Raw genomic sequence first — 27,381 nt, 5'->3', positions numbered from 1 at the left:
TGGACAGGGAAGTCTAACAGTGCATCTGTAGTTTATGGATACAGCTTAACACCGCTTTACCTGCCATGAACCCCTTTTAATATAATAATAATAATAATAATAATAATAATAATAATAATTTTTTATTCGTGCCAGGAGCAACTTGAGAAACTGCAAGTTGCTTCTGGTATGAGAGAATTGGCCGTCTGCAAGGACATTGCCCAGGGGATGCCCGGATGATTTGATGTTTTTTATCATCCTTGTGGGAGGCTTCTCTCATGTTCCCACATGAGGAGCTGGAGCTGATAGAGGGAGCTCATCCGCCTCTCCCCGGATTCGAACCTGCGACCTGTCGGTCTTCAGTCCTGCTGGCACAGGGGTTTAACCCACTGTGCCACCAGGGCTCAAAATAATAATAATAATAATAATAATAATAATAATCTTTATTTATAACCTGCCACCATCTCCCCAAACGGGACTCGGGGCGGCTAACATGAGGCCAAGCCCAAAATAATACAACATAGTTAGACACAAAATAGCAGGGAAATACATCATAACAAAATATATAAAATAACAAAATAAACAGTATAAAATGGCATATTAAAATCAAACACAAAGGGCGGGCCAGATGCATGAGATAAAATGTTAAAAGGTTTAAACCCTGGGTGAGATAGGAAAATAAAAGTGCATTTATGAGAGAGGAGCCCGAGAAGGAATCTTATATGGAATCTTATAACCTCATAACACAAGAGAATGAATCCACTTTAAATCCTGTTGCTGCCTCCTACAGATTTCTGCGATTTGTAGTTTAGAGAGGAGCCTTTAACAGGCTCACTAAACTACAAACCCCAGAATTCTGCAGGAGGCAGAAACCAGATTTAAAGTGGATTTGTTCTCTAGTGTGATGAAGTAGTTATAGGATATTGAAGCCTTTGAATTCACTGGGATGTTGTAGGTTTTTTGGACTGTCTGGCCATATTCTAGAAGCATTCTCCTGACATTTCGCCTGCATCTGTGGCAAGCATTCTTAGAGGTTGTGAGGATGCTTGCCACAGATGCTGGCCAAACGTCAGGAGAGAATGCTTCTAGAACATGGCCAGACAGCCCCAAAAAACCTACAACAACCCAGTGATTCTGGCCATGAAAGCTTTTGACAATACCTTTGAATTCAACTCTGCGGCCCCTTGCACACCACTGAATAAAATCCCACATTATCTGCTTTGAACTGGAATGTATGGCAGTGTGGACTTGGATAACCCAGTGCAACGCAGATATTGTGGGATTTTCTGCCTCGGTATTCTGGGATATGGGACTGTGTGGAAAAGCCCTGAGCTCTTCAGTCAGGAAGTCCAAGGATGCATTTACACTGTTGAGATTGAATGAAACTTGACTCTCCTTTAACTGTCATGGCTCTCTCTTGTGGAATCCTGTAGATTGCTGAGCTTCTCCACTTCTGTCCCTCAAATTAGCCTTTGAGTTTTTGGGCAGGGAAGTCTACACTGTAGACTGAATGCAGTTTGGCCCCACTATTAACTGCCATGGCTCAGTGCTGTGAAAGCATAGGAGATGTAGGGTCCTTCCACACAGCCCTATATCCCAGAATATCAAGGCAGAAAACCCCACATTATCTGAGTGTGGACTCAGGACCCTTCCATACAGCCCTGTATCCCAGAATATCAAGGCAGAAAATCCCACAATATCTGCTTTGAGCTGGGTTATCTGAGTCAGATAACCCAGCTCAAGGCGGAAAATCCCACATTTTCTGAGTGTGAACTCCGATAACCCAGTTCAAAGCTGATATTATGGGATTTTCTGCCTTGATATCCCAATATAGGGTTGTGCGGAAGGGCCCTAAATATCTCATGAAACCACATGATTCTGTAGGATGGAGATATGGTAGGGAAAATGGCATCAAACTGCTTGAATTAGACACAAGCAGAGGAGAAGGAAATGTGAAAGGTGATAGAGTAAAGATATTTTGCTGGCATGGACACTGTCAAATTAATGCAGCCCAACACAGCTTTAACTGTTATAGCTAAGTTCTGTGGTATCACAGCTGTTGTCATTTTTAGTCTTTAGCCTTCTCTCCAAAGAATGCTGATGCCTCACAAAACTACTTACCCCAGAATTCCACAACATTGAGCTATGGCAGTTAAAGTGGGGTCAGGCTGCATTAATTTAACAGTGTGGATTTGATGTGCAACTGCAGATATTCCCCCTTTGCTTCCTCTGTTGTCACTTTCGGAAAGCCCCTGGTGAAGGTGACCAAGGAGAGATTTCCTTCTTGCCTTTTTCAGTGAGAACACGGCAAACTGGAAGAAACCGGATTTGGTTCTCTTCTATTCTACAGCAGTGAGGGTGTGAGATGAGAATTGATTTGTTCTGTGGCTGTTAAACAAATCAAGGAGGAGGCTGGTGGTGTTGCTCTGCACGTAGACTCCATAGGGGTTGAGGCAACCTGAACCAGTGTTGTGTACTGAGGCTATTGCCTCTCTCCATCAGAGACTTCGTGTCGCATTTTGGGAGGTTTTGAGTCTCTCAAGACTTGGAACTCAAGGCCCTTCCACACAGCCCTATAGCCCAGAATATCAAAGCAGAAAATCCCACAATATCTGCTTTGAACTGGGTTATCTGAATCCACTCTCAGATAATGTGGGATTTCCTACCTTGATATTCTGGGATATGGGGCTGTATGGAAGGGTCCCCAGATCCCTTGAATGTTGTGCTCTTCCCTCTGAGTAGACCCATATCACTTCCCTCTGAGTATGCCCTTCCTTCTGAGTACACCCATATCTAAGGGTTCATATTTGTATTAAAGCAAACCCCAAATGTCTGTAACTGAATTTGGCAGTACTGTACAGACGGAGTCTCCCTTTTCCAAAGTTCTCGGGACCAGAAGTGTTTTGGATTTGGGAATCCCTGTATTGTGATAGATACATCATGCAATATGATGGAAGTGGAATTCAAGCCTGAAATTTCTTTTAGTTTCATTGACAGTTTATGCACATATCATGAGGGTAAGTTTGTACACAATAATTTATATAATGTTCTGCATGTAAGTTTGTGTACATTGAAGTTATGACTTTTGGAGTATTCTGGATATGTGATGCTTAACCTGTTTTGTTCTTGTTTTGCTGAGAGTTAAAATCATTTTGCCTTTAAAAGTTGACTGTGAAATTTGTGGTTTAGTTAACTCAGTGGTTACAGGTGTGAAGAGGAAAAAGAAAACCTCCTGAATGTGAATCCAACTAGTTGTCTTTTCTTTTGTACGTTGCCTTCCTTCTGCTTAGATTAAATTTATAGTATGAGCTCTTTAGGGGAACCCAAGTGTGTCCCCTTTTACTTCAAGAAAAAAGAACGGGCTGTTTAAAATTACCAAATATGACCTCTAATATTACTTGATGTATTAGGTTGTAGTAGCCTGGCAAAAGATAATTCCACAATTGGCCAGTTATATTTCTCCATTTTGATGCATGTTAAGATTTTAATGTGTAATGCTTTTAATTATAGAATTTTTAAAAGAAATTATATTTTAGAGTATTTACATTGTTATACATTGTGGTATGGTCATCATCCCCTGTGGTGCAATGGTTTAAATGCTTGTTCTGGCAAGACTGCTGACCGAAAGGTCAGCGGTTCAAATTTGTGAGATGGGGTGAGCTCCCATCTGTCAGCTCCAGCTTCCCATGTGGGGACATGAGAGAAGCCTCTTGCAGGATAGTAAAACATCTGGGCATCCCCTGAGCAAAGTCCTTGCAGACGGCCAATTCTCTCACACCAGAAGTGACTTGTAATTTCTCAAGTCAATCCTAACATGGAAAAAAAATCAGCTACCTTAGATCCCTATATCAGGAGGGAGGCAGGATAAAATAAAATAAGTAAATAAACAAATGCTAGTGGGATTTATGGTCTTAGTTAGACCGACTGCTTTGTGGGCTGCAGCCTGAATGAATTACAGTTGACCTATAAAATAAGTTGAGAGCTGTTGCTGCTCTTGTTTCAGTTATGGATTAGTGGAGTTTCCATTTATGAGTTGTAAAGGGGCTTGCTCTCTGAATTCTATTTCCAGGCGGCTTCTGTAGCTACACTCTGAAAGTGACTTAAATTTAACATCGCTGTTGCACAGTGGACAGGTTGATAGCAAATACTGTCTCCTTAATCTTAAACATGTCCACTTTGTAGCAGTATCATTTAGAGTTAATGCAGTCTGACAGCACTTCAACCTCCATGGCTCAGTCCTATAGAATCATTGGGCTTGTATTTGGACAGGGTTTTAGCCTTCTTTGCCAAACAGTGTTGGTGCTTCATTAAACTACATCTCCCAGAATTCTCTAGTATTGAACTATTGCAATTAAAGTGGTATCAAACTGCATCAGTTCTATAGTGCAGATCAGGCATGGGCAAACCGGTAGGCTGTTAGGAATCGTGGGGGTTGAAATCCAAAACACCTGGACTGCCAAAGTTTACCCATGTCTGGTGTAGATGCATCTTTAATGTAAGAAAACCTATGGAATTCATTGGGACATCATAACTTAACATATTTTTATTTATCATATCCAGAGCAAACCAAGGGTACAGTTGTAATATATATATATATATATATATATATATATATATATATATATATATATCACAATGTTTAAAAACTTGGTGTTATATTAAATGTCTTTTGACCTGTATCTGGCCATTTGGGGAGCCTCTGGTGTTCTTATAAGAAGATCCTCCATTGTGCATGTGGCAGGGCTCAGACTGCATTGTAACAGGTGGTCTGTGGTTTGCCTTCTTCACATTCACAATGTTGTGGCGTCCATTCCAGAAGGGAGTCTTTCATTCAATATCAGCCATGGATTGAGGTTCCAGGTTTTAGCCTGCCACTTTAGGACTCTCACTTGCTGAGGTGTTCCTGTGAGTATCACTGTAGATCTTAAACTATTTATTGATTTAAGGCATTGGCGTGCTGGCTGATATCCAAACAGGGGATGTTCCAGAGATGTCACTGCCTTGGTCCTTTCATTATTGGCTACTTCCTGGTGGATGTCCGGTGGTGTGATACTGGTTAAACAGTGTGATTTCTCCAGTGGTGTAGAGCACAGACATCCTGTGATAATGTGGCATGTTTCATTAAGAGCCACATTCACTGTTTTAGTATAGTGAGATGTGTTCCACACTGGGCATGCGTACTCAGCAGCAGAGTAGCAAAGCACAAGGGCAGATGTCTTCATTGTATCTGGTTGTGATCCCCAGGTTGTGCCAGTCAGCTTTCATATGATATTGTTTCTAGCGCCCACTTTTTGGGTGTGCTGCAATGCTCCAGTGGGATTCCTTGCCAGGTAATCCTCAGAGCTCGAGATGCTTGTCTGTTCTTAAGATGAAAAGCACATGTCTGTGTTTTAGATGGATTAGGAATCAGCTGGTTTTCACTGTAATAGGCAGTAAGAGCACCTAAAGCTTCAGAGAGCTTCTGTTGAACCACCTCAAAGCTCTCTGTTTGAGTGGTGATGGCATGATTATCAGCGTAGATTAAACTCTCTGTCCCTTCTGGCAGTGGCTGATCATTTGTGTAGAAGTTAAACATTGATGGAGCAAGCATACTCCCCTGAGGCTTGCTCAAGTCACTCAACTTAACAGATGAGAGACCTGAAGGTTTACACACTTTCTTCCAAAGAGATCAGAGCCATGGTCTTAAGATTCCTCTCTTCACTATACTGTGTCGTGTTTGTGAAAAATGAGATAAATGTTTTATGTTTGGTCCTTTAGCATGTTTGTATATATACTGTTTTGTGTGTGCTTTGAAAGCAGTAATTTAAATATGAAAGATTTATAAAGGGCATTTTGTATGACAAAACAGGAGAGAGTATGAATCTGTGGTGGCTTGACATTTTAATAATTCATTGCCAAAGTCCATGAAAATGTGTAAAATGGTTTTGAAATCCCACAGGGCTGTTAATTAGGATAGTTTATACCTGACTGAGGACTTGACAGTTATTCAGATTCCTGAGGCAAAATGGAAAATCCCTCTTTGTGGTTTCTCTGCATCTGTGAAATTTCTCTGCTTCCAGTATCTAAGAACCACTTTTGATAGAAAATCAAAGAAAGTATGTGCCTAACAGAATGCAACTGTGTAATCAAATCCATTTAACTGTAGACTGTAACTTAACAGAAAAGGACACTGAAACAATTAGCCTGCTGTATCATTAACGAGTACTTTTTCCTTGAGTATTGTTTGCTGAAATCAGATCACAAAAGGCTTGTGCTTTAATGCTTACTGTAACCTTTGCCTCCCTGAAAATCACATTATGTTTTCAAACAATGCCCAAATAATTTTCAGATTGAATACGTACTGTAGGCATGTTCCGAGAATTTAAAAGTTTCTGTTTTTCTGTGGTGTTAGCAGAGTAGAGGGTATCTCAGGTGCATCTACACTGTAGAGATAGTGCAGTTTACTACCACTTTAATTGTCATGCCTCAGTGCTATGGAATCCAGGGAGCCATAGTTCAAAAATATGGGAGGGAGCTCAATTCTCACCCCTGATCTAAGCAGTTTAGTAGCAATTGCAACATATAACACAATGGCATTTTTATTAGATTTGACTAAAAGCCACCACAACATGGTTTTTATGCAAATACATTTGACAATAATAGAAACACATGCAAAAATCAGGTTAGAAACTCTCCTACATAGTTTCTTTCAATGGCCTTCAGTGTGACTTCAGATATACTTTTTGCAGTTTTGGAAACAAAACTGTTTTGTACTTTAGATGTGGGTCACAACTGGATAATAAGCAGAAAACATGCACAAAAGGACCCTTGAATGATAAAGATGCCAAGATTTGCCTCAAGAATCCTTATTTAAGGGCCCTTCCAGACAGACCTTTTATCCCAGAACCTGATCCCAGGTTTTCTGTTTATCCCAGATTATCTGGCAGTGTGGACTCATATAATCCAGTTTAAAGCAGAAAATATGGGATCAAATCCTGCAATATAGGGCCTGTCTGAAAGGGCCCCAAGTGACAATAAAATAAGAAGTGTGAGGGTGCATCTGCACTCTAGAATTAATGTAGTTTGATACCACTTTAACTGCTGTTGCAAACTTCATCAGCTTTAGCCAATACATTCCTACAGTGTAGATGCATCAAACTCTTTCAAGGGATGTGGTGTTCTTTAAAACAGTAACATCTTTAAGTAGCCAAAAATAAAAATTTTGAATTTGTGACATGTTATGTTTCATATTTAATTACATATATTCCCTGCCATGTGTCAAGATGTGTCAAGATGCTTTATCATCCTTATCTTTACACATAATAAAAGTGAAAAATATGTATGTGGCAGAGGTGCCTACTTAGACAGATAGTCTCCCGCCTCCACAAACAGGCTAAAGTTCCAAGTGCTGAGAAGCTTCCAGAGGCACTCCCTCCACTGACACTGCAGCTTAGGGTGAGCGCCATGAACATGTAGCCCAACCCCCTGCCAATGTCCTCCCCAAACACTACAGCCCACCACCCAAGGAATGATTTCATTCGGTGACAATTTCATCCTAGATTTGATGTGTTTCCTCCACCACAGGCAGGCATTCCAGGGTTCCTTGTGTGAATTTGCATGACCCTGCCCACTACCTCTCCCTTAACCATCTCCTACCCTTTCCTATGGCAAATAGAGAGGAATTGGTCAGCAACTGAAGAAACTGGAGGAATTTGAGGGACTGACTAAACAGGATAGAAGTTGTAGTTCACCCTTCCTCAAGGCAGGGCATTATGACCTCCTTCGATAATGGGCCTTGACCACATTTGGCACTAAGAACCCCCATTACTAACTAGGTTTGAGAGAACTGACTTTGATTTCTAGGAGTTGTAGTACACCAAATAAATAATACACCAACATCCAGAGAGCACTGTGAACCCAACCAAAGATGGATCTGGATCAAACTTGGTACACAGATCCAACATGGGTAACTGTGAATACAGGCAGGGTTTGGAGATGATTGCCTTGGGAATCTGGGAGTTGTCATTCACCCATATCCAGAGAACACTAAACCCAGCTGATATTGAATCTGGACCAAATTTGAGAGACAGACCCAACATGGCCAACTTTGAATAATGGCAGGATTTGGGAAGGATTGACCCACAATTCTGGGAATTGCAATTCACCTACATCCTTATTCATTTTCTAATGTGAGCATTCATAAAAAAACAAAACAAAAGGGAAGACTATTTTTTTCTAATCAATAGCATTGGACATTACCGAACCAATATCGCCAAACTTTGAAAAACAAGCAAAGCTTTTCTCAAATAACCCGGGCACCACCGGGTTCTCAAGCTAGTTTTATTAATAAATGTAAAATAAACTATTCAGTTACGTGACTGGGTAGAGGAAATGGGATTTATTAATTTATTGATTTTACCAGCCTTCCTTCAACCTGAGATAGATGAGCATGTTAGTTTGATGCAGTTTGTGGATGCTGAATCAAAGAAGTATGGATTCGACCAATTTATTTGGAACAAATGGAGAGACTAAAGTTGTTGACAATCTTTCCCAAATTCTTCACTAATCACATCTTCAGTTTTATTTCCCCAATGTGCTTGAAAAAAACATGAGATACTGGGAGACCAGGGTTTTGAATTCCCACTCAGCCATGAAAAACCGTTTGGGGCAGTCACACATTTTCAACTTCAGAGGATGGCAAAGGCAACCCCGCTCTGAACAAATATTACTTATCATACCCTTGGATAGGATTGCCCTTAAGTTAAGAAATGACTTGAAGATGTACAACAGCAACAAAATGACTATACGTCTGAGACACTGTTTACAACTGTCTTATAATAGTATTTTAAAAACCCTACTTTTTGGATCTAGTTCCTTGTGTGAATTAGGGCTAAACTAAATAGAATGTATCCCTTTGTGTGGATGAACTCGATTTCTGCAATTGTTGCATCCTTTGCTTGTTTCACAATGACTTTGTATACCTATACCTAAGATACTGTTTCAACATCTCTTCTTTTAAAGCTCTGAACATTAAGGGTTGAAACTGCACTAAGAACTATAGGCTTTTATTTATGGGACACATATTTTATTTGGCAAATATGAACATCATCCTATGGAGAACGTTATTTTTATCTATCTATAAATATCTGCATTGGGTAGGATCTAGGCTTAGTCATACTTAGATTACTCCCACTCAAATCAGTGGAACTTACGTTAGTTGTGATTTCATTGGGTATGACTAAGGGTGCGTTTACACAATTGAATGAATGCAGTTTGACACCACATTAACTGACATAGCTCAACACTGTATTGCTATATCTCACAGATGGAGGGTGTAAAATGCTCAAATCTATAGTAGTGTTACACCTTAAAACGGTCATCCTCACATTTAAATATACAACTCCCCCCTCTCTTTAGAAAAAAAGGTGAAAATGGATCAGAAAAAAATGGGAACTTATTTTGAGTCACTTTCAGGTTGCATTTCCACATGATTTTGCAAACCTGTTGAGCAGGCCATCATAGGAATATGTAGCACAGAATTCTCCCCATCTCAGTTAATTGTTTGTATGTATGACTTTATGGGAGCCCCCAGTGGTGCAGTGGGTTAAACTGCTGAGCTGCTGAACTTGCTGACAAAAAGGTTGGCAGTCCAAATCTGGGGAGCGGGGGGAGCTCCCGCTGTTAGATCCAGCTCCTGCCAACCTAGCAGTTTGAAAACATGTAAATGTGAGTAGATCAATAGGTACTGCTCCAGCAGGAAGGTAACAGCACTCCATGCAGTCATGCCGACCACATGACCTTGGAGGTTTCTATGGACAACGCCAGTTCTTTGGCTTAGAAATGGAGATGAACACCACTCCCCAGTCGGACATGACTAGACTTAATGTCAAGGGAAAACTTTTACTTTACTATGACATTATGACTCTTAAAATATCGCAATTTGAAACCCAGAGCTAAAATAGTTCTAGTTGAAATCATGCTTACATTTGGAAACTCTGTGAAATCATTAAAGGGATGCAAACCATCTACTTGTTTCATCTTTGCATAGAGAGGGGAATAATTTATTTTTATCCCCCATTGTGGGAGGAAATAATATTCCCTGTCCAGGAGTGTCTCCTTATTTGAAAGTCCTAAATTGTCTTGTGGGATGTTATTCTATGGATAAATATTTTTCAATGAGAAATGAGTGGGAAAAGTGGGTACCAGTTGTACTCCCACCCAGGCTGACAACAGAGTATTTCTTATGCAGTAGGCTGACTTGTTGCCCACTGAGGAGGATTCATCTGCTGTGATTGCAACAGAATTAACTGATTCTTCCTCTTCTCCACTCAAGTAGACCATTGTCCTTATTTTATATTCTTCTTGTGAACAATGGACCTCCCATCACACAGATCTAATAGTGAGGGTTTCTGTGACATCTGTCATCTTAAGGAACAAAGTGATCTTGTGGGATCTGAACCAAACTTGTATAGATTTGTGTCTTGTATTTCCAATGAGTCTTGAATTAGCTGGCAAGCTGTTATATTCCATGTTCTGAGCCTGAGTTCCTAGTATCCTTCATCATTATCCCAAGCAGCAAAGACTCCTGGCAGTTGATGTCCAAATCACTTGGAAGACTTTGGGAATCACTGTGCAAGGTTGATGAGTGAATGAAGATTGGCTAGATTTCCCTTGGCTTGAAACACTCAATTGTCAGATAGCACATTACTGGGCTAAGTACAGGCAATCCCCAAGTCACAACCAAAATAGGGTCTGAAGGTTTGTTCTTAAGTTGAATTTGTTTATAAGTTGGAATAGGTCCAGTAAAATGTGCACTCGTTGTCATTTGTCTAAAAGTTCACATTATAGTTCTTGTGTGGTTAGAATCCCATTTAGAAAAACACCAAAGCTTTGAAGCAATGAAAGGAAAAACATAGAAATAGATAATGCTTCCCTCCAGGAGTCTGTCCTGTTTACCCTGCCCCAGTTTCCTTGAAGTGTACTTATGCTGTGGAATGAATACAGCTTGAGAGCACTTTTACTGCCCTTGTTCACTGCTATGGGATCTTAGGAGCTGTAGTTTTACAAGATCTTTACCTTTCTCTGCCAAAGAATGCTTCTGCCTCAGCTAACTACAAATCCCAGCATTGAACCAGAAGAATTAAAAGTGGTTGAGACATCAAGAAAGAGAGGTAGAGAAATACAGGGAGAAAGGAGGAGATATTGGACCTCATCACACTAGAGCAGTGGTTCTTAACCTGTGGGTCCCCAGGTGTTTTGACCTACAACTCCCAGAAGTCCCAGCCAGTTTACCAGCTGATAATATTTCTGGGAGTTCAAGACCAAAATATCTGGGGACCCACAGGTTGAGAACTACTGCACTAGATCATCTGTCTACTTTAAATCCGGTTTCTGCCTCCTGCAGAATTTTGTAGTTTGTAGTTTGGGGAGTGGCCTTTAAACTGCTCAGCCAGAGAGGTCCTGTGCCTCACTAAACTACAAATCACAGAACTCTGCAGAAGGCATCAACCCGATTTAAAGCAGAAGAAAAAGAAAAGGGGATGGAGAAATCGATCCGAAGAAGGAGGAAAAGAGATTTGGAGAAATCGATAGGAAGGAAAAGTAAACAGGGTTTGGAGAAATACCAATAGGAAGAAAAGGGAAAGGGGTGGCGGTGAGATACAAACACACTTTGAATTAGTGCTAAGATTTCATGGCAGGGAGGGCAGAGGCCTATCTGTAACTACGAGTTGTTTGATTACTTGTACTTCAAGAAAGTTGAATATCAGAGTCGATCTGCAAAAACCTCACAGCTTCATTATTCTTCCCACTGGGGTTTCTTGACTACAAGGAAAACCATGTAATGACTGAGTAATGAATAACAGAAAATATTTTTTCCATTCTAGTGTCACTATTATGTTGCTACTGTTGTTAAAAAATAGTCCAGTGTTGAGCTTCACTTCATATGATATGATCAGTCCTCATTCTCAAAGGGTACACTTTCCAGTAACAAAGCAGCAGCTGATTGCAAATTCATGTATAGAGGAGCTCTTAGGTTATCTAGATTGTTCAACAAGAAAGGGAAAAACAGTGTCAATAGACAAGAATCTGCTGAATATTTCTGAAAGAAAATAGCAATAGAAAGCAATTTTCTACTCATACAAATATAGATACCATCAGCATAAGGGTTATAGCACTGCCTCCCAGTACTAAATGCTAGCTACCAGCATAAAAAAAGCCTGCATCCAGGGAACCAGATTGTAAACACTGATAAGAATTGATATATGTCCTGGGAAGATGAATTACAAGTTGGATTAGACCTTGTCTCATTCATTTTTTCCCCCATTAGTTACAATTATTTTAACAACAACAATAGCAGTAGTGAGACAAAAATTATTATTATTTACTTCATTTATATACCGCTTTTCTCAGCCTTTGGGTGACTCAAAGCGGTTATGAAATGAAATCTGTTTTTAACACAACCATTGAAAATTCCATATTTTCCCACCCATGTTTTTTCTCTCTAAGCATCAGTTTGATTATAAGATAAAAACAATAACAAAATCCTTGAATCCTTTTAAAGAAAAATGGCGGAAATTCTGGGCCATTTGATAATTATTTAAAACTAGCTTGGAGACCCAGCAGTGAAGACATTGTTTGTTTTGGGATGTTAGGTAATATTACTGAAGTTTGGTCCAGATCCGTCGTTGACGGGGCTCAGTGCTCTCTGGATAAGGGTGATCTACAATTCCCAGATTCCCAGGGCAATCACCCCAAAACCCTGACAATATTTGCAGTTGGCTGTGTTGGGTCTGTGTCCCAAATTTGGTCCAGATCCATCATTGGTTGGATTCAGGGCTCTCTGGATAAGGATGAACTACAACTCCAAGATCCAAGGTCAATCACTCCCAAACTAGGTCTGTATGCACAGTTGGTCAAGTTGGGTCTGTGTGCAAAGTTTGGTCCAGATCTGATGTTGACTAGGTTCAGTGCTTTCTGAATGCAGGTAAATTACAACTCCCAAAATCAGAGTCCATTTTCCCCCAAACCCCTGCAGTATGTTCAGTTGATTATGGGGTTTCTCTGTGCCAAGTTTGGTCCAAGTCCATTGTCATTGGGGGGGGGGGGTCCTAGTTTCTCTGAATGTAGGTGAACTATAGCTCCCCAAAATAAGGTCCATATGGTCCCATTTTGATCCCAGACCATTGTCGGCAGGGGTCACAGTATCAGTGAAGGTACTGCAAGTCCCATCATCCATAGCAAGTTTGGTCCAGATCCATCATTGGTTGTGTTAACAGTGCTCTCTGGATGTAGATCAAGTGGAACTCCTGTAAATCATGGTGAATTCTCCCCAAACCTCTTGTTCAGTTGCTGATCAATTCCTCTGTTTGTCATGTGGAGGAAGGGACATGAGTGTCTCCTGCTCAGTGGGAATTCTAGCTCTCTGTGAAGGCTGGAGGCTGTCTGTGTAAGTGGATACTTCTGCCACATACACACATGCACACATGTATAGATAGATTGGTAGCACAACAAGAAGAAGCTTTTGAAAGCAGGCAAGTAGAAGGAAATTAAGGCATATTTTGGCTTTTAATTCAGCAGCTTTACTCCAATACATGTTAAAGGAGTTCATTGAAGTTCTTCTAAAGTGGAGAGTTAAAAGAGGTCTGTGGGATGTTTGTGTCACACATATGTTTATTTTTTAAAAGTGCTGTATTTTAATTGGTCTGAGATAAAATAAATCTTGAGAATTTTTTAACGTTACATAAACTTTCATATCTTTTTCTGAGCCTTACATTTTGCTTTGTCTCAGTAGCCTGTGATACATCTGGAAGTCTGTTTTCCATCTGGTATCATCTAACTTAATTTAAGTTGGCATTACAAATATGTTTACAAGGGAGTAAGCCCAATTGAACATCATGAGCATTGCTTCCAAGTAAACTTCCATAGGCTTGAACAGTAAGCAGTAAGTCTACATGACAACTTTAATATTCCATTTTAGGATTAGTAAACAGAGCCCTTTCCTCATGGCCAGCCTGCCAGTTTAGCTTCTGCTGTTATTTATGTAATTAAATTTACCCACACAGTTATTTATGTAATTAAATTTACCCACACAGACACCAAAAACCTGGCAAATGTCTCCTGGACATGCTTAGAAACATAAAAGGATATCCCACTGAAGCAAAACTCATTCCAAGTAAATATATCAATGGTGTTGCTTTGTACAGGACAGAATTTACCTTGATGCAGTTTTTAAGGGGTCTTTTCCCCTTCAGAGTTGCAGAATGTTTTGCAGGAGGAAATCTCCTTGCTTCTCAAAGCCTTTGAACAGTAACTGGATTATAATGGTTTCGGTTGACTGGAGCTTGGGAGCCTCAGACAGAAGCCTGTGAACTTGGTCACCTAGGATGTCTGCAGGTTGGATAAAGGTAGATTACAATTACTGTTAAGCCATGCCAGCAAACAGATCTTAATGGGGATCTGTTGAAGCAGAGATCCATGAGAAGCAGGTGATGTAAGCAAGCTTCAAGGAGGGTTTAAGACAGACTGGATGTGCAGAAATAGAAACCTGGGAAACAGTCTGAGCCTCTGAGTTGTTGTGGGTATGCTTTGGTTTTTTTAATAGTAAATATTAATTTTATAAAAATGAGTTACAAGGTGACCTAGAGGTAGATCTAAACAAATTTTAGCAGGAGGCTTTGTTGTTGTAAATACATCCTTGTGTTTTTTCAATTTTTTTTTAAAAAAAGAACTTGACCAGTATTTTTATATTCTTTCAATCTTATTTTTATTTGTACTGTTATCTGATTTTTACATTTTTTGTACAATTAATGTTTTAACAGTATCTTGGCTTTTAAATGCTGTAGGCCATCCTACACAAGGCGAAAGATTTAACTCAAATGATTGGGTCCATATGCACATTTTGAAGTAGACTTAAAATACCTAAGATATGTGAAAAACTAAAGTTTACAAAACATTTATCTCACAAAGAAGGAAGTATGGCAAAAGTAGTAAAAATAACTGTCGTGCAATAGACTTGCATGAATTGTAATCTGAAATTGATGATGATGATGATGATGATGATGATGATTTCATACATTTGTATCCCGTGCTTGTCACCCCCCAGAGGAGGACTCAGGGTGACCTCACAATCGGCAACCATTAGATGCCCAAACAAAGAGAATTATAATATCAATTTACATTTAAAACAATAGCTAAAATATCAAATATAAACAACCAATTAAAATCACACAAGGGTGGTGGGATTGAGAGCCGGGCCTCTCCCAATGATTTTAGTCTCTAAGGAGGGTCATAGAGGGAGATACGTTTGAACAAGTAATCATCTAGAAAAGGTTAACATTGTCATAAGCACAGTTGCTTTATTCAGTCAAGATGATGGTATTCTGGTGTGAAATTTTAGGGAAGCAGAAAGAAACATATAATAAACTTTGTGGAAGAAAGTAATATAATAAATAATAAATAAAATTTTATTTATGCCCTGTCATCATCTCCCCAAAGGGACTTGGAGTGGCTCACAAAAACACTCCAAGGTGCCACACATAAAATAGAATTCCATAGCATAAAAACAACACACAAAATTGACTGAACGATCAATGTCAAATGATAAAATTAAAATATAAACTTTACAAAATTCAGTAGTACCTGTGGGTAACTAGGCTTCTTCAAGTAATGAACAAAAGTGCCAGGGTAACAAATGGTCATTGTCACATATAACCATAGTAGACTACTAAAGGTCAATGGCCCATTTAAAAAGCTATGTTTTAGGCTAGACCAGAAGGTTTGGAGAGTTGGGGCTAACCTAATCTCTCTGGGAGGGCATTCCAAAGCCAGGGAGCCACCACCTAGAAGTCCCTCTTTCTCTTCCCCACCTCTGTGACAGAGGTGAGACTGAGAGAAGGACCTCTCTGGTAGATCTCAAGGCCCACACCAGTTCATAGAAGGAAATACGATCTCAAATAGGTTGGATCTGAAGCATATAGGGCTTTATAGGCGATAACCTGCATTTTGAATTGGGTCCAGAAACATGACGGAAGCTAGTAGACCTGCTTTAATAGAGGTGTGGTATGCTTCCTATAGCTAGCCCCAGTTAGCAATCTGGCATTCAACCTTTGCACTAATTGCAGTTTCCGAGCCGTCTTCAAAGGCAGCCCCATGTAGGGTGCATTGCACTAGTCCATACTGGATGTAACTAAGACATGGACCACCATGGCCAAGTCAGGCTTCTTGAGGTATGGTCACAGCTGGCACACAAGTTTTAACTCTGAATGCCCTCCCAGCCACCGCTGATACTTGAGCTTCAAGCATTAGTGATGAATCCAAGAGAACACCCAGACTGTGTACCTGTGTCCTCAAGGGGCGTGTAACCCCATCGGGTACAGGTTGCCACCCTATACCCCAATCAGCCTCATGACTGACCAGGAGGACTTCTGTCTTGTCTGGATTAAACCTCAGCTTGTTGGCTGTCATCCATTCCATCACAGCTGCCAGGCACTGATCCAGGATCCAGGGAGCTTCCTTGGATTGGGGTGGGAAAGAATAGTAGAGTTGTGTGTCATCTGTGTAGAGATGTCACCCAACTCCAAAACTCCAGATGATCTCTCTCTCAGCAGTTTTATGTAGAGGATGAAAAGCATGGGGGAGAGAATAGAACCTTGCGAACCCCACAGGACAATGGTCAGGGATCTGAGCAGGTGTCCTCCAGCACCACCATCTGCTCCTCCAGGAAGAAACTATGCTTTATTCCACAGATTGACTGGAGGTAGTTGACCATAGAGCAACAGTGGAGAAATTAGAGTTTTCAGGAGATAACATTTTAAATCAAATCTGTGAATAATCAAATCCACAAAAATCAAAATTGCAAATGTGGAAGGATAACTGTATAGCTTCTGATCTCTAACTGTCCTCTCACTCTGATGACTGCAGACTTTTCCTTCAGGGCAAGAGGAAGCATTCAGGAGAAAGTGATGATAAATCTATCCTGTGTGAAACAGTTTCCAGCTTTGTATCATCCTCTTATGCTTTCACTGTTTCAGAATATCTAGCTTTACATAAGGTGTGACAAGTTGGAAATGCATAATTGCATTGCATATTTGAGCAATGCAATTATTGCAGTGTGAGTGGACCTTCATGCTAGGATATACCCAATTTATATTCAGAATTCTTGATCTGGTAGGTGATTGCATGCAGAACCACACTTATGATTATATCATGAGCACTTTGCATAGAGAGGGGCACTTTGCTGATACTGTATGTTCTGATATATCATGACCAACTGTAAATATCAAAGAGAAATAGTATACATATCTACCAAGTATGAACAAAATAAAGATTACTGATTTTATTCCAAAGAGAAATTTTATATACTGAGAGAACTCTTAGGGTTTAAGCATCACGAGTGTCTTTATTGTATTTCATTTTTGGTTGGCTTTATTTTGGCATGTTTTAACATTTAGATTATTTTGTGAAAATGCTTAAATAATCCTGCTCATTAGATTATGATGGTAGAAGAATCAAATCAGGATCAGTCACATTAAACTTCTGGTTAAAAAATCGAACAGAATTCACTATGTTAGTGCTACTTAAAGAGTTGGCTCTACAGCTTGTTGAACAGATATGTAGGGAAATATGTTCTATATTATGGTTAGGGTGAAAGTTCTATCCTAATTCCTCACTTGGTATGTACCTTCGGTGGATATATCTTCTGCTGTTTTTCCTCTACTGTGCCTTTCCATTCCTATCCCTAAAGTCAATTTTTCTTCACTTGATTTGCATCATATATTTGTGCCCTCTGTGTACACTTTTCATCCCAGTTAGAGTTTCATAGGAGCAAAGCAATGGCAACAGACCATGGATGGTGGCAGAAGCTGGAACCCATTGGTGCCGTGCCTCATTTTGATTCATAGGTGGCCTTTGCCAGTCAGGTTTCAATGGTCGCCACAGTCCATATCGCCTTTCCCCTTGAAACTGGCTTTAGTTACAAAAGAGCCTCACAATAACCGTTTGTAATAACGTAGATCAGTGTTTCTCAAACTCTGTTCCTCCAGGTGTTTTGGACCTCAGCTCCCAGAAATCCCAGCCAGCTTACCAGCAGTTAGGAGTTGTGGGAGCTGAAGCTCAAAACATCTGGAGGATCACAGTTTGAGAAGCACTGACTTAGATAGGTAGAGATTGCCCCAAGGTCATCTAGTGAAGAATATTGGTTTAGTAGCAGAGAAGTCTGAATAGCTCATCAGCATCAGGCAACAGAATGTCTTGAGATTAGATTCCTTCCTGATTTGACAATGTGTCATTACTCAGGACCAACCTGTCAGTCACTCTCAAAACAGCTTGCTTGAATTGGAATTGCATCAGTAATTGCCGAGAGAAGAAGCTGATGTACCTCTAAAATCTTTTCTCCAAGCCTTTAATTATCCACTTTCTCCTCACTATGTATTTTAGGGATAACTATGTCAAAGAAATTACTAGGCTCTCTGAACATGCATCATTTCACACATAATGTATTCATAAGTGACATGTCAGACCTTTCTAAACGATTTTGAAAAACGAGCATATTGCTATGTGGGGAGGAGTAGGACACTTCAGTAATGAGCAAGAGCTTGTTGATTCACCGTCGGTAACACTCGATTCTAAATCTCTCCTGAGCAAACCCTCTAGCATAGCACTGACATGGATGAGTTGCACATACAATGAAATGGTGGTGTTTGCAGTGCTAATAAACTCAAGATTAGGAAACCACAGTATGCTTTTTGTGACACATTCTGAAAACTACGCCAGAAAATAGACTGGCAGTAGTGATAGGAACCTACCATGAACTCTTCCATCTGCATTAATTTAAAGTATGTTTGCTTTTTAAATTTTTTTAATTAGCTTGTAAAGTGGAAGAATCAGAAAGCTCATCCTCTGAATAAAGTTTTCCATAGACATTCAATTCTGCAATTTTGTTTGCATTTTAAAGTTAGTCAACATAAGTTTCAACTGTGCCTTTTCTCAGTATGTAGATGGGGCTTAAACTAAACTGACACATGCAGAGAATCAGTGGACTATTTTGGGGTCTTCCTATCCCCAGGAAAGCTTTTTTGAGCAGTCACAGTAAGCCTTCCACTTTTGAGGTTAGAAGCAGTCATGAATATGGGAAAACCATGAATTAAAAGCTGCTATTTTGTTTTTACCCAAGAGAACATCTCTTTAGGTTCTTTGTGGTCAACTTCCAGAGAAATCTTACTAGAGATTCTTAGTGAGACTATATTAATCAAATCCATGAATAATCAAATCAACAAAAATCAAACCCACAAATGTGGAAGGCCAACTATAGTTTGGTGTGGTGCCTGGAATATGACATGTAGAATACTAACAGATGAAGATGTCTTTTTGCTCTGCTCATCCGCATCTTCCAAGTAAGCTTCTCATCAAATCTTCCTTGGAAAACACTACTCTTGGACCATCCTTTCTTCCATCTCCAAATTGCTTACAGTCCTGACATGTAGCCTGTATGTACCTAAGTTAAAAGCCACCAGACTGGCCTGTAGACCGATGACTCTGTATCTAATTAGCAAAAGGACAGTGCTAGCAATAGCCAAGGTTTCTGACACAATTCGAACTATGATAAGGCAGAGAAGTGTCAATACGCCCATTAAGCATGAGAGTGCATGCATGCATACACGCAAACATGTATTTTCCACTCTATTGCTATCCTATACAATTGTCTACTCAATAGTACAACTCATTTGTTTCCATGAGACATATTTGCAGGTAGGTATGTATAAAATTTCACACTCATTTTGCCACGTTTTGGTATACATTTTTATATTTCTCTCCTTGAGTCAGAGTTACAGATTCTAACATACCTGGCCTAAAAGTATTTGTCCTTTTTGCCTTGTCCTTTGCTCTGACTCTTTCCAGTCCAGATTCCTTGGCCAATTCTCTAGCGACTACCTTATAAAGCCTGGCCAAAGCAGATTAGTGTGTGATGCATTTTAAAGCTAAATATAGAAGCCAGATCCTATTCTGGTACTAATAACTTCTGGAGTGACACTCCTGTTTTCCACTGAAACACAGTTTGTTAATTTTTCTGCAAGGGGTAAGTTTAGGTTTCTCCTCTTGTTTTTTGTTTTGTTTTGTTTTTTGCTTAGGTCTTTCTTTTTCTTCTTACTTTCAACTGCCCCTCCCCCTTTTAAGAATGTTTTAATCTGTCCTTTACTTGGCTAATCACAAAAGAAAATATACGTGAATGATGAACAGAAGTCTGGACATCTGTTGAAAAGACTCGGATCCCATGGAAAGACTAGCAGGCTTTCTTGATCTAATTGTCTCAATTTCTTTAAAAGGACAAGAGGGTTTTAAACATAAATGAATATTTCTGCTGAGTCAGGCACCTAGAGTTCAGACTCAGTAATCTGCATGTATATCCATAAAGGAGATATCATAAGTATCATGTTAAACCATTATTTCAATTACCTTGTTTTATAACTGTTTGGGCCCTTATCTTTAACTGCCCAAAGAACAGGCCATCCCAAATGAAAGATGAGATGAGATCAGCTGCTCCCTGCATCCTTAGAAAAACAAGCAAACAATAACCTTACTTACATGTATGGGTAAGGCTGTAAGTAGTGTAGTTTTGTGTTGGTTTTTGGAAGGTAAGCATTTAAATATCTGTCAAACCATTCTTGTTTAAATGAGATCCATGGCTGGGTTTGAATTATCTCAAAGTAAAACTTGGGGATCATATTTTTCTGGGAACCCTACTATTTTTATTTATCATATCAGAAGCAAACCAATGTAATTGAGAAAACACAAAGTTTAAAAACTTGGCATTCTATTAAATGTCTTTTGACCAGTAGCTGGACACTTGGAGTGCCTCTGGTGCTGCCTAAGAAGGTCCTCTATTGTGCATATGGCAGGGCTCAGGATGCATTGTAGTCGGTGGTCTGTGATTTGCTCTTCTCTGCAATCGTGTCGTGGACTCCACTTTGTAGCCCCATTTCTTAAGGTTGGCTCTGCATCTTGTGCTGCCAGAATACAGTCTGTTCAGCGCCTTCCAAGTTGCTCAGTCTTCTATGTGCCCAGGGGGGAGTGTCTCATTTGGTATCAGCTGTGGATTGAGGTGCTGGGTTTTAGCCTGTCATTTTTGGACTCTTGCTTGCTGCGGTGTTCCTGTGAGTATCTGTGTAGATCTTAGGAAGGTCTTTCTTGATTTAAGGCATTGGTGTGCTGGCTGATATCTGAACAGAGGATGGACTGGAGATTTCACTGTTTTGGTCCTTTCATTATTGGCTGCTACTTCCTGGGGGAATGTCAGGTGGTGCACTATTAGTTAGACAGTTCTCCAGTTGTGTAGTGTACAGACAGCTTGTGATAATGCAGCATGTCTCATTAAGAGCCACATCCACTATCTTTGCATGGTGAGATGTGTTCCATACTGGGTATGTGTACTCAATGGCAGAGCAGCAAAGTGCAAGGGCAGATGTCTTCACCGTATCTGGTTATGATCCCCAGGTTTTACCAGTCAGCTGGGAACCCTACTGAAGAGAAGGGGAGCCCAAAGAGTGTAGGGGTGCATTTACACTGTAAAATTAATGCAGTTCGACACCATTTGACTGCCATGACTCAATGCTATGGAATCATGAAAAGTGTGTATTTTGGTTACAATCATGGAATAACAAGAGACTAATATCCCGCACACATTTACATGAAGGTGTACTCATGCCCTTTTTTACAGATGAGGAATCACTTTTTTCTGAAGGACTGTCAGAGGACATTGTTTCCTCTTTTAAAAGAGACCCTGTTTTTGATGAGTCAAATATGGTGTAAAGATTTGTGTGTATGTGCATGTCAGGAACAACTTGAGAAGTTTCTTCTGGTGTGAGAGAATTGTCCGTCTGCAAGGACATTGCCCAGGGGACGCCTTGATGTTTGATGCTTTACCATCCTTGTGGGAGGCTTCTTTCATGTCCTCGCATGGGGAGCTGGAGCTGACAGAGGAAGCTCAAACCAATCTCCCGAGATTCGAACCACTGACCTGTTGGTCAGAAGTCCTACTGGCACGGGGGTTTAACCCATTGCACCACCAGGGGCTCAAATGTAAATATAGAGAACTATAATGGGGGCAATAGAGGATCTTGGAAGCCACACAGCCATAGTTACTTTTTGAACTTCAGACTTGACAGCACACACATCTCACCTGATGACAGTTTCCTTTCTTCGGTTGAGATGTTCTGGAATTGGGTTTACATTATAAAAAGGTCATTTTTAATTTTGCATCTGTATGTGAAAATACACATTCCTGCTCCAGTGGGAAGGCAATGGCACACCATGTAGTCATGCCAGCCACATGACCTTGGAGGTGTCTCCGGACAATGGGGTTTCTTCGCCTTAGAAATGGAAATAAGTACCCCCCCCCCGAGTTGGACACAACTAGACTTAATGTCAGGGAAAAACCTTAACCTTTACCTATGTGAAAATTAGCATTTGCAGTTTTATACAAATCCATGTTGGCTTAGTCCATGATGTCTGTGTATGCATAACACACATTTTCCAGGACCTCCACAAATATGGAAATATTGCAAAGAGAAGATGGAGGAGGCAGATTGTTGGGAAAGGGGTGGGAGATTGAAATTTGTGTAGCTTGTATCATGTTCAAACATGATTTATGCTCTCTTTTCAGACAATTATCCTACAGGTAAAAAAATGCAATAAAATAATTATTATCCTACATTATCCTAGCTTGAAAAGAAGAAAGCTGGAGCTGGTGGCCTGAGATTTGTCTAGGGCCACCTGTTCATTGGAAATGTGATAAAACTGGTGGATGTTTCATAATAGCACTGGAAAATTAAGAAAGGAGTTTTCTGGAAGAAGTACAAGGAAGCAGCAAATAGGAGATAAAGCTATATCAAAACTGAAGGATCTTTGGATGCTGAGGGTATGGGAGATGAAAAGTTTTGAGAGAATAAAAGAAAAATTGATTGTGAAAATAGCTGGCCAGAAGTGATTTGGAATTAAGAATGTAGAATAGCTTGGAAGATTAGGCTATATGGATTACAATTAACGGGGCAACATTGTAAGCCGCCTTGAGTCACCTTCAGGCTAAGAAAGGTGGGATAGAAATACTGCAAATAAATAAATAAATTGTGACATACCAAATACGCTAGTAAGTTGGTACAGCTTTTGTAAGTCTTCTTCCTGAACCCATCCAGAAATGTAACTGCTCCTAATTAAATATCTTTGGTTTTTTATTTTTGTTTTTCATTATTTCTTTGATTTAAAGTTATTTATTAAATCATTTAAACTTGTATTCCAGAAATTTTATGAATAAGCATCAGAAGCCGGTGCTAACAGGCCAACGGTTCAAAACTAGGAAGAGGGGTAAGTTTGCTCATTTAATTTTGTAAATATTGCTGTAAGTTTATTAAAGTTTCCCATGTGTGTATGCTTAATTTATGTCCTATCTTTTTCCCAGCATAGAACCCATGGCAGCTGCCAACATATTAAAACAAAGTGTAGCTGAAATCATAATTTTCCAAAAGCTAAACAAATAAATAATGAAAAACAAAAAGTTTTAATAGTATAACATTTTAAACATTTTTTTTCGGGTTCAAGCCCTGTTCTGGCTGTCAAAACACTATTTGCACTTTATGTACTAGGACGGGGAATCTGGTCACATCTTGTTGCATAATTCATAAAGAAATAGACCTATAATATCATATTCTTCAACATTGTCAGCTGAGCAGCTCCACATTTCAGCCAATTGCATCGTACATTTTTTAACAAAGAGAACATAGATGGGACAAAAAGAGACCCAGAAAACCTATGGTTCTCTTCCCACTAGTGAGCTTTTATTTTCATGAGTTGTTGGAAGTTTTCTGGGCTGTATGGCCATGTTCCAGAAGCATTCTCTCCTGAGGTTTTGCCCTCATCTGTGCCAGGCATCCTCAGAGGTTGTAAGGTCTGTTGGAAACTAGGGTAATGGGGTTTATATATCTGTGGAATGTCCAGAATGGGAGAAAAAACTCTTGTCTGTTTGAGGTAGGTGTGAATGTTTCAACTGGCCGCCTTGATTAGCATTTAATGGCCTAGCAATTTCAAGGTCTGGCTTCTTACTGCATTGGGGAATCCTTTGTTGGGAGGTGATTAGCTAGCCCTGTTTGTTTCTTGTTTATTTTTTATCATGACCAGTGTAATATATTGTCATGTTACAGAAAAATGTCTGTGTTATTTTTCATCAAGGCATTACTCAAGAAGCACCATTAACATGCATTGCTTGGCAGTGACTTTGTCCCCTTTAGAAACAAATACTTCTTTAGTGGGCCGGAGTCACTGGAATCTCACTGCTGTCAGAAATTATAAGTATATATTATAATCTTTAATTATACTGAAATACCAAATTTCTAAAAAATCTAGTGCATGAGAGTAAGATAGTGAGTGGGTGGGCAGAATAGAGTTGAGATTATAGAAATGATGAGTGTACTGAAAACTTTAGGTCTTTGGAAGTCTTTGATTAAGTAGCATCCATTGCTTTGCAACATATGGAAATGATAGCTTAGTGAGAAAAACCAAATTCTGACTTGACTTGTTTCAATACTTTAGTTAAAATTAACCGCTGTTCCATGTCCGTACATAACAGATAAGTTGAACATAGAAGTGCATTGTCTAGTCTTCTTGTAGCTCCTCCACAAGTGGCGTGTGAAGAAGAGTGCACAAACCCAAACAGATTACTTTGGCTAAATGTGGTCTAGTGTTTCATTTCAAGCAAGTCATTATGAATGTCGTTGTCCAGATAGAAATAAGTAAAGGTAAAAGCTTATTTCTATTAGATATTAAGTCTAGCCATGTCCGACTCTGGGGGTTGGTGCTAATCTCCATTTCTAAACCGAAGAGTCAACATTCTCCATAGACACCTACAAGGTTATGTGGCCAGCATGACTGCATGGGGTGCTGTTACCTTTCCGCAGAAGTGGTACCTATTGATCTACTCACATTTGCATGTTTTCATACTGCTAGGTTGGCAGAAGCTGGGGCTAACAGCAGGAGCTCACCTGCTCCCCAGATTCAAACCACCAACCTTTCAGCCAGCAAGTTCAGCAGCTCAGCGGTTTAACCTGCTGAGCCACTGGGGGGGGGGCAGATAGAAATATTGTACTGTAAATGTTTACATGCCTCTCCAGTTCTACTATATGAAATTGATCTAATTAGATATTTTAGCTCCCTTATTCCAGTATTTTGCTCTTTGGGACCAACAGAGCAGCATATGAAAGATGCTCATGCTATGTTTAAATATGTGGAAAATTGATTTTAAATGCATGGTTCTGACCTGCCCCCCTTTTCAACCTCCTTTGAAAAGTTGACCTTAAATCAACTTAAAGCAAGATTGATTTCAAAGAAGGAAAACCTGATAAGAAAATGGGAAGGAAATATAGTATTCTCTTCTAACATTCAGCAACCTTGAGAGCACTTTGTTAAAATGTATGTGCAGAGAGGAAAAATGATAATTTGACAAAGGTCATTTGATGCATAATAGAACAGATATTTGAAAGTGATGGGGAAATTCAATAAAGCATGCAGATGCCACAAGATGATTAGCACTTGTTCTCTCTTCTAGATGAAAAGGAGAAATTTGAACCCACGGTTTTCCGGGATACAATCGTCCAAGGTCTCAACGAAGCTGGTGATGACTTGGAAGCTGTAGCCAAATTTCTGGATGGAACAGGCTCAAGGCTAGATTATCGCCGCTATGCCGACACACTCTTTGACATCTTAATAGCTGGCAGCATGCTAGGTAAATATGTCACACGGAAAACTTCACGACTTTAAGAGCTAATTCTGGAACTACGTCCTCTTATATTTTTGTCTGCTCGTGTTTTACTTCTACCTCAGCCCCTTCCCTTCTGCTCTCTCTTTGTGTCTTGAGTACAACTTCTTGGGTTTTTTTTAATATCTCTTGGTACATTTTTATAGACGTTGTTTTGGTATCCATGGCTACTGCAAATGGCTGAAATAATATTTAGGGTAGAAACTAAAAATAGATGCAGGGAGCATCTCAAGTCATAACATTTGTTCCTCAGCTTGAAAGCAAACAACATTGTTGTGAACCCCAGTGCTCTAAAGAAAGTTGATCAACACGATATATGCAGTCCACATATTTTCAGCTTTGAAAGGTTTTTGGCATATCTGTTCACTCTATTTTCTACCATTTTTGTTACTTTTGTCACTACAAGGGCCTTTGCACTGTAATATTGTCCTCAAGCCTTTGCACAATGGTATTTTCAGTGGACGCCAGGGCCGTAGCCAGAAAAAAATTTCGGGGAGGGTTGACAATTTCGGGGGGGGGGGGTTGAACATTTCGGGGAGGGTTGAAAAATTTGGCGGGGAGGGGGGGCGGGTTGAAACCTGCCTCCTAGCTCACACTGAAGCAAAGAGCACAAAGAGCAGGGGGCAGAGCAACCTTCAATAGCCTGCAGCTCCACCCCTGTCAACCACCTCCAACAAGTCTGGCCTCCTTAATGAGAGCATTCAACACACACACACCCCCAACTTGGTTGCTTCACTACATCAGCTATTGCTGCAAGTAATGACAGTGTGAATAAATTGTCAATATTTGCTTGAGATAGTGCTTGCAGTTCTGGAGGCACTCTTAATTTTTTGCATCTCATAGACTTAGCAGCATGGGGATTGGGTTAACCAGTTAAAACTCATGAGTAAACCAGGTTTTTTTAAAAAATCTGAAACATTTCGGGGGGGGGGGTTGAACCCCTAAAACCACCCCCTCGCTACAGGCCTGGTGGACGCAGAGATATTTTTTCAACTTTTGATTTAATGTTTTCATTTGTTGATGAGTTACCTTGGAACCCATACTGGTAAAATGCTGGGATATACATGGAACAAGCAAATAAATCAACAGGCAAGCAAGCTTTCTGAGCCTCAAGTCTTTCTGTAGTCACATGCTTGGTTGGTCTTTATGCTACAGATAACTCTCTGGCAAATATGCACACAGTGGGGGCATAAACACTAAGAATAAAAGGTGGCTGCATTATTTCTAACAAAATCATACTGTCTGAGTTAAAACATCTTTTTCATTAAGTCTAAGATCATTTTGCTTATGTTTTTTCAGCCCCGGGAGGGACAAGAATAGACGATAATGACAAGACTAAGATGACCAATCACTGTGTGTTTTCCGCACAAGAAGATCACGATGCCCTCCGACATTATGCTCAGGTTTGGTTGCAGAGCACTTAGAGTGATGAATGGACTACGGTTTTGACACTAAGCTAGCCCAATCATTTTCAATCTTTGAAATGATTTTATTTATTATTTATATATAATCTTTTCCCCAAAGCTAGGACACATGGTGGCTTAAACGTGTAAAAGAAATAAAAGTAGAAGATAAGGGGTGGGTTTCATTAAGATAAGGGGTGGGTTCCCCCCCCCCAAAAAAAA

At 39.9% G+C, this 27,381-nt stretch overlaps 1 protein-coding gene across 1 annotated transcript in view; it reads left to right on the top strand.

Annotated features, from left to right (window-relative positions):
- The window catches only part of BZW2 (basic leucine zipper and W2 domains 2), a 51,116-nt gene that overhangs the window by 634 nt on the left and 23,101 nt on the right, over positions 1–27,381 (top strand). The window contains exons 2-4 of the mRNA XM_060782146.2: positions 23,249–23,313; positions 25,547–25,723; positions 27,056–27,159. Of these exons, the coding sequence (XP_060638129.1) occupies positions 23,256–23,313; positions 25,547–25,723; positions 27,056–27,159 (339 nt within the window). The 5' untranslated portion in view covers positions 23,249–23,255. The remainder of the gene's footprint in view (positions 1–23,248; positions 23,314–25,546; positions 25,724–27,055; positions 27,160–27,381) is intronic.

The sequence above is a fragment of the Anolis sagrei genome, chromosome 6, assembly GCF_037176765.1.
Source record: "Anolis sagrei isolate rAnoSag1 chromosome 6, rAnoSag1.mat, whole genome shotgun sequence".
NCBI lineage: Eukaryota > Metazoa > Chordata > Lepidosauria > Squamata > Dactyloidae > Anolis > Anolis sagrei.
This window is presented reverse-complemented; position numbering and strand designations above follow the sequence as displayed.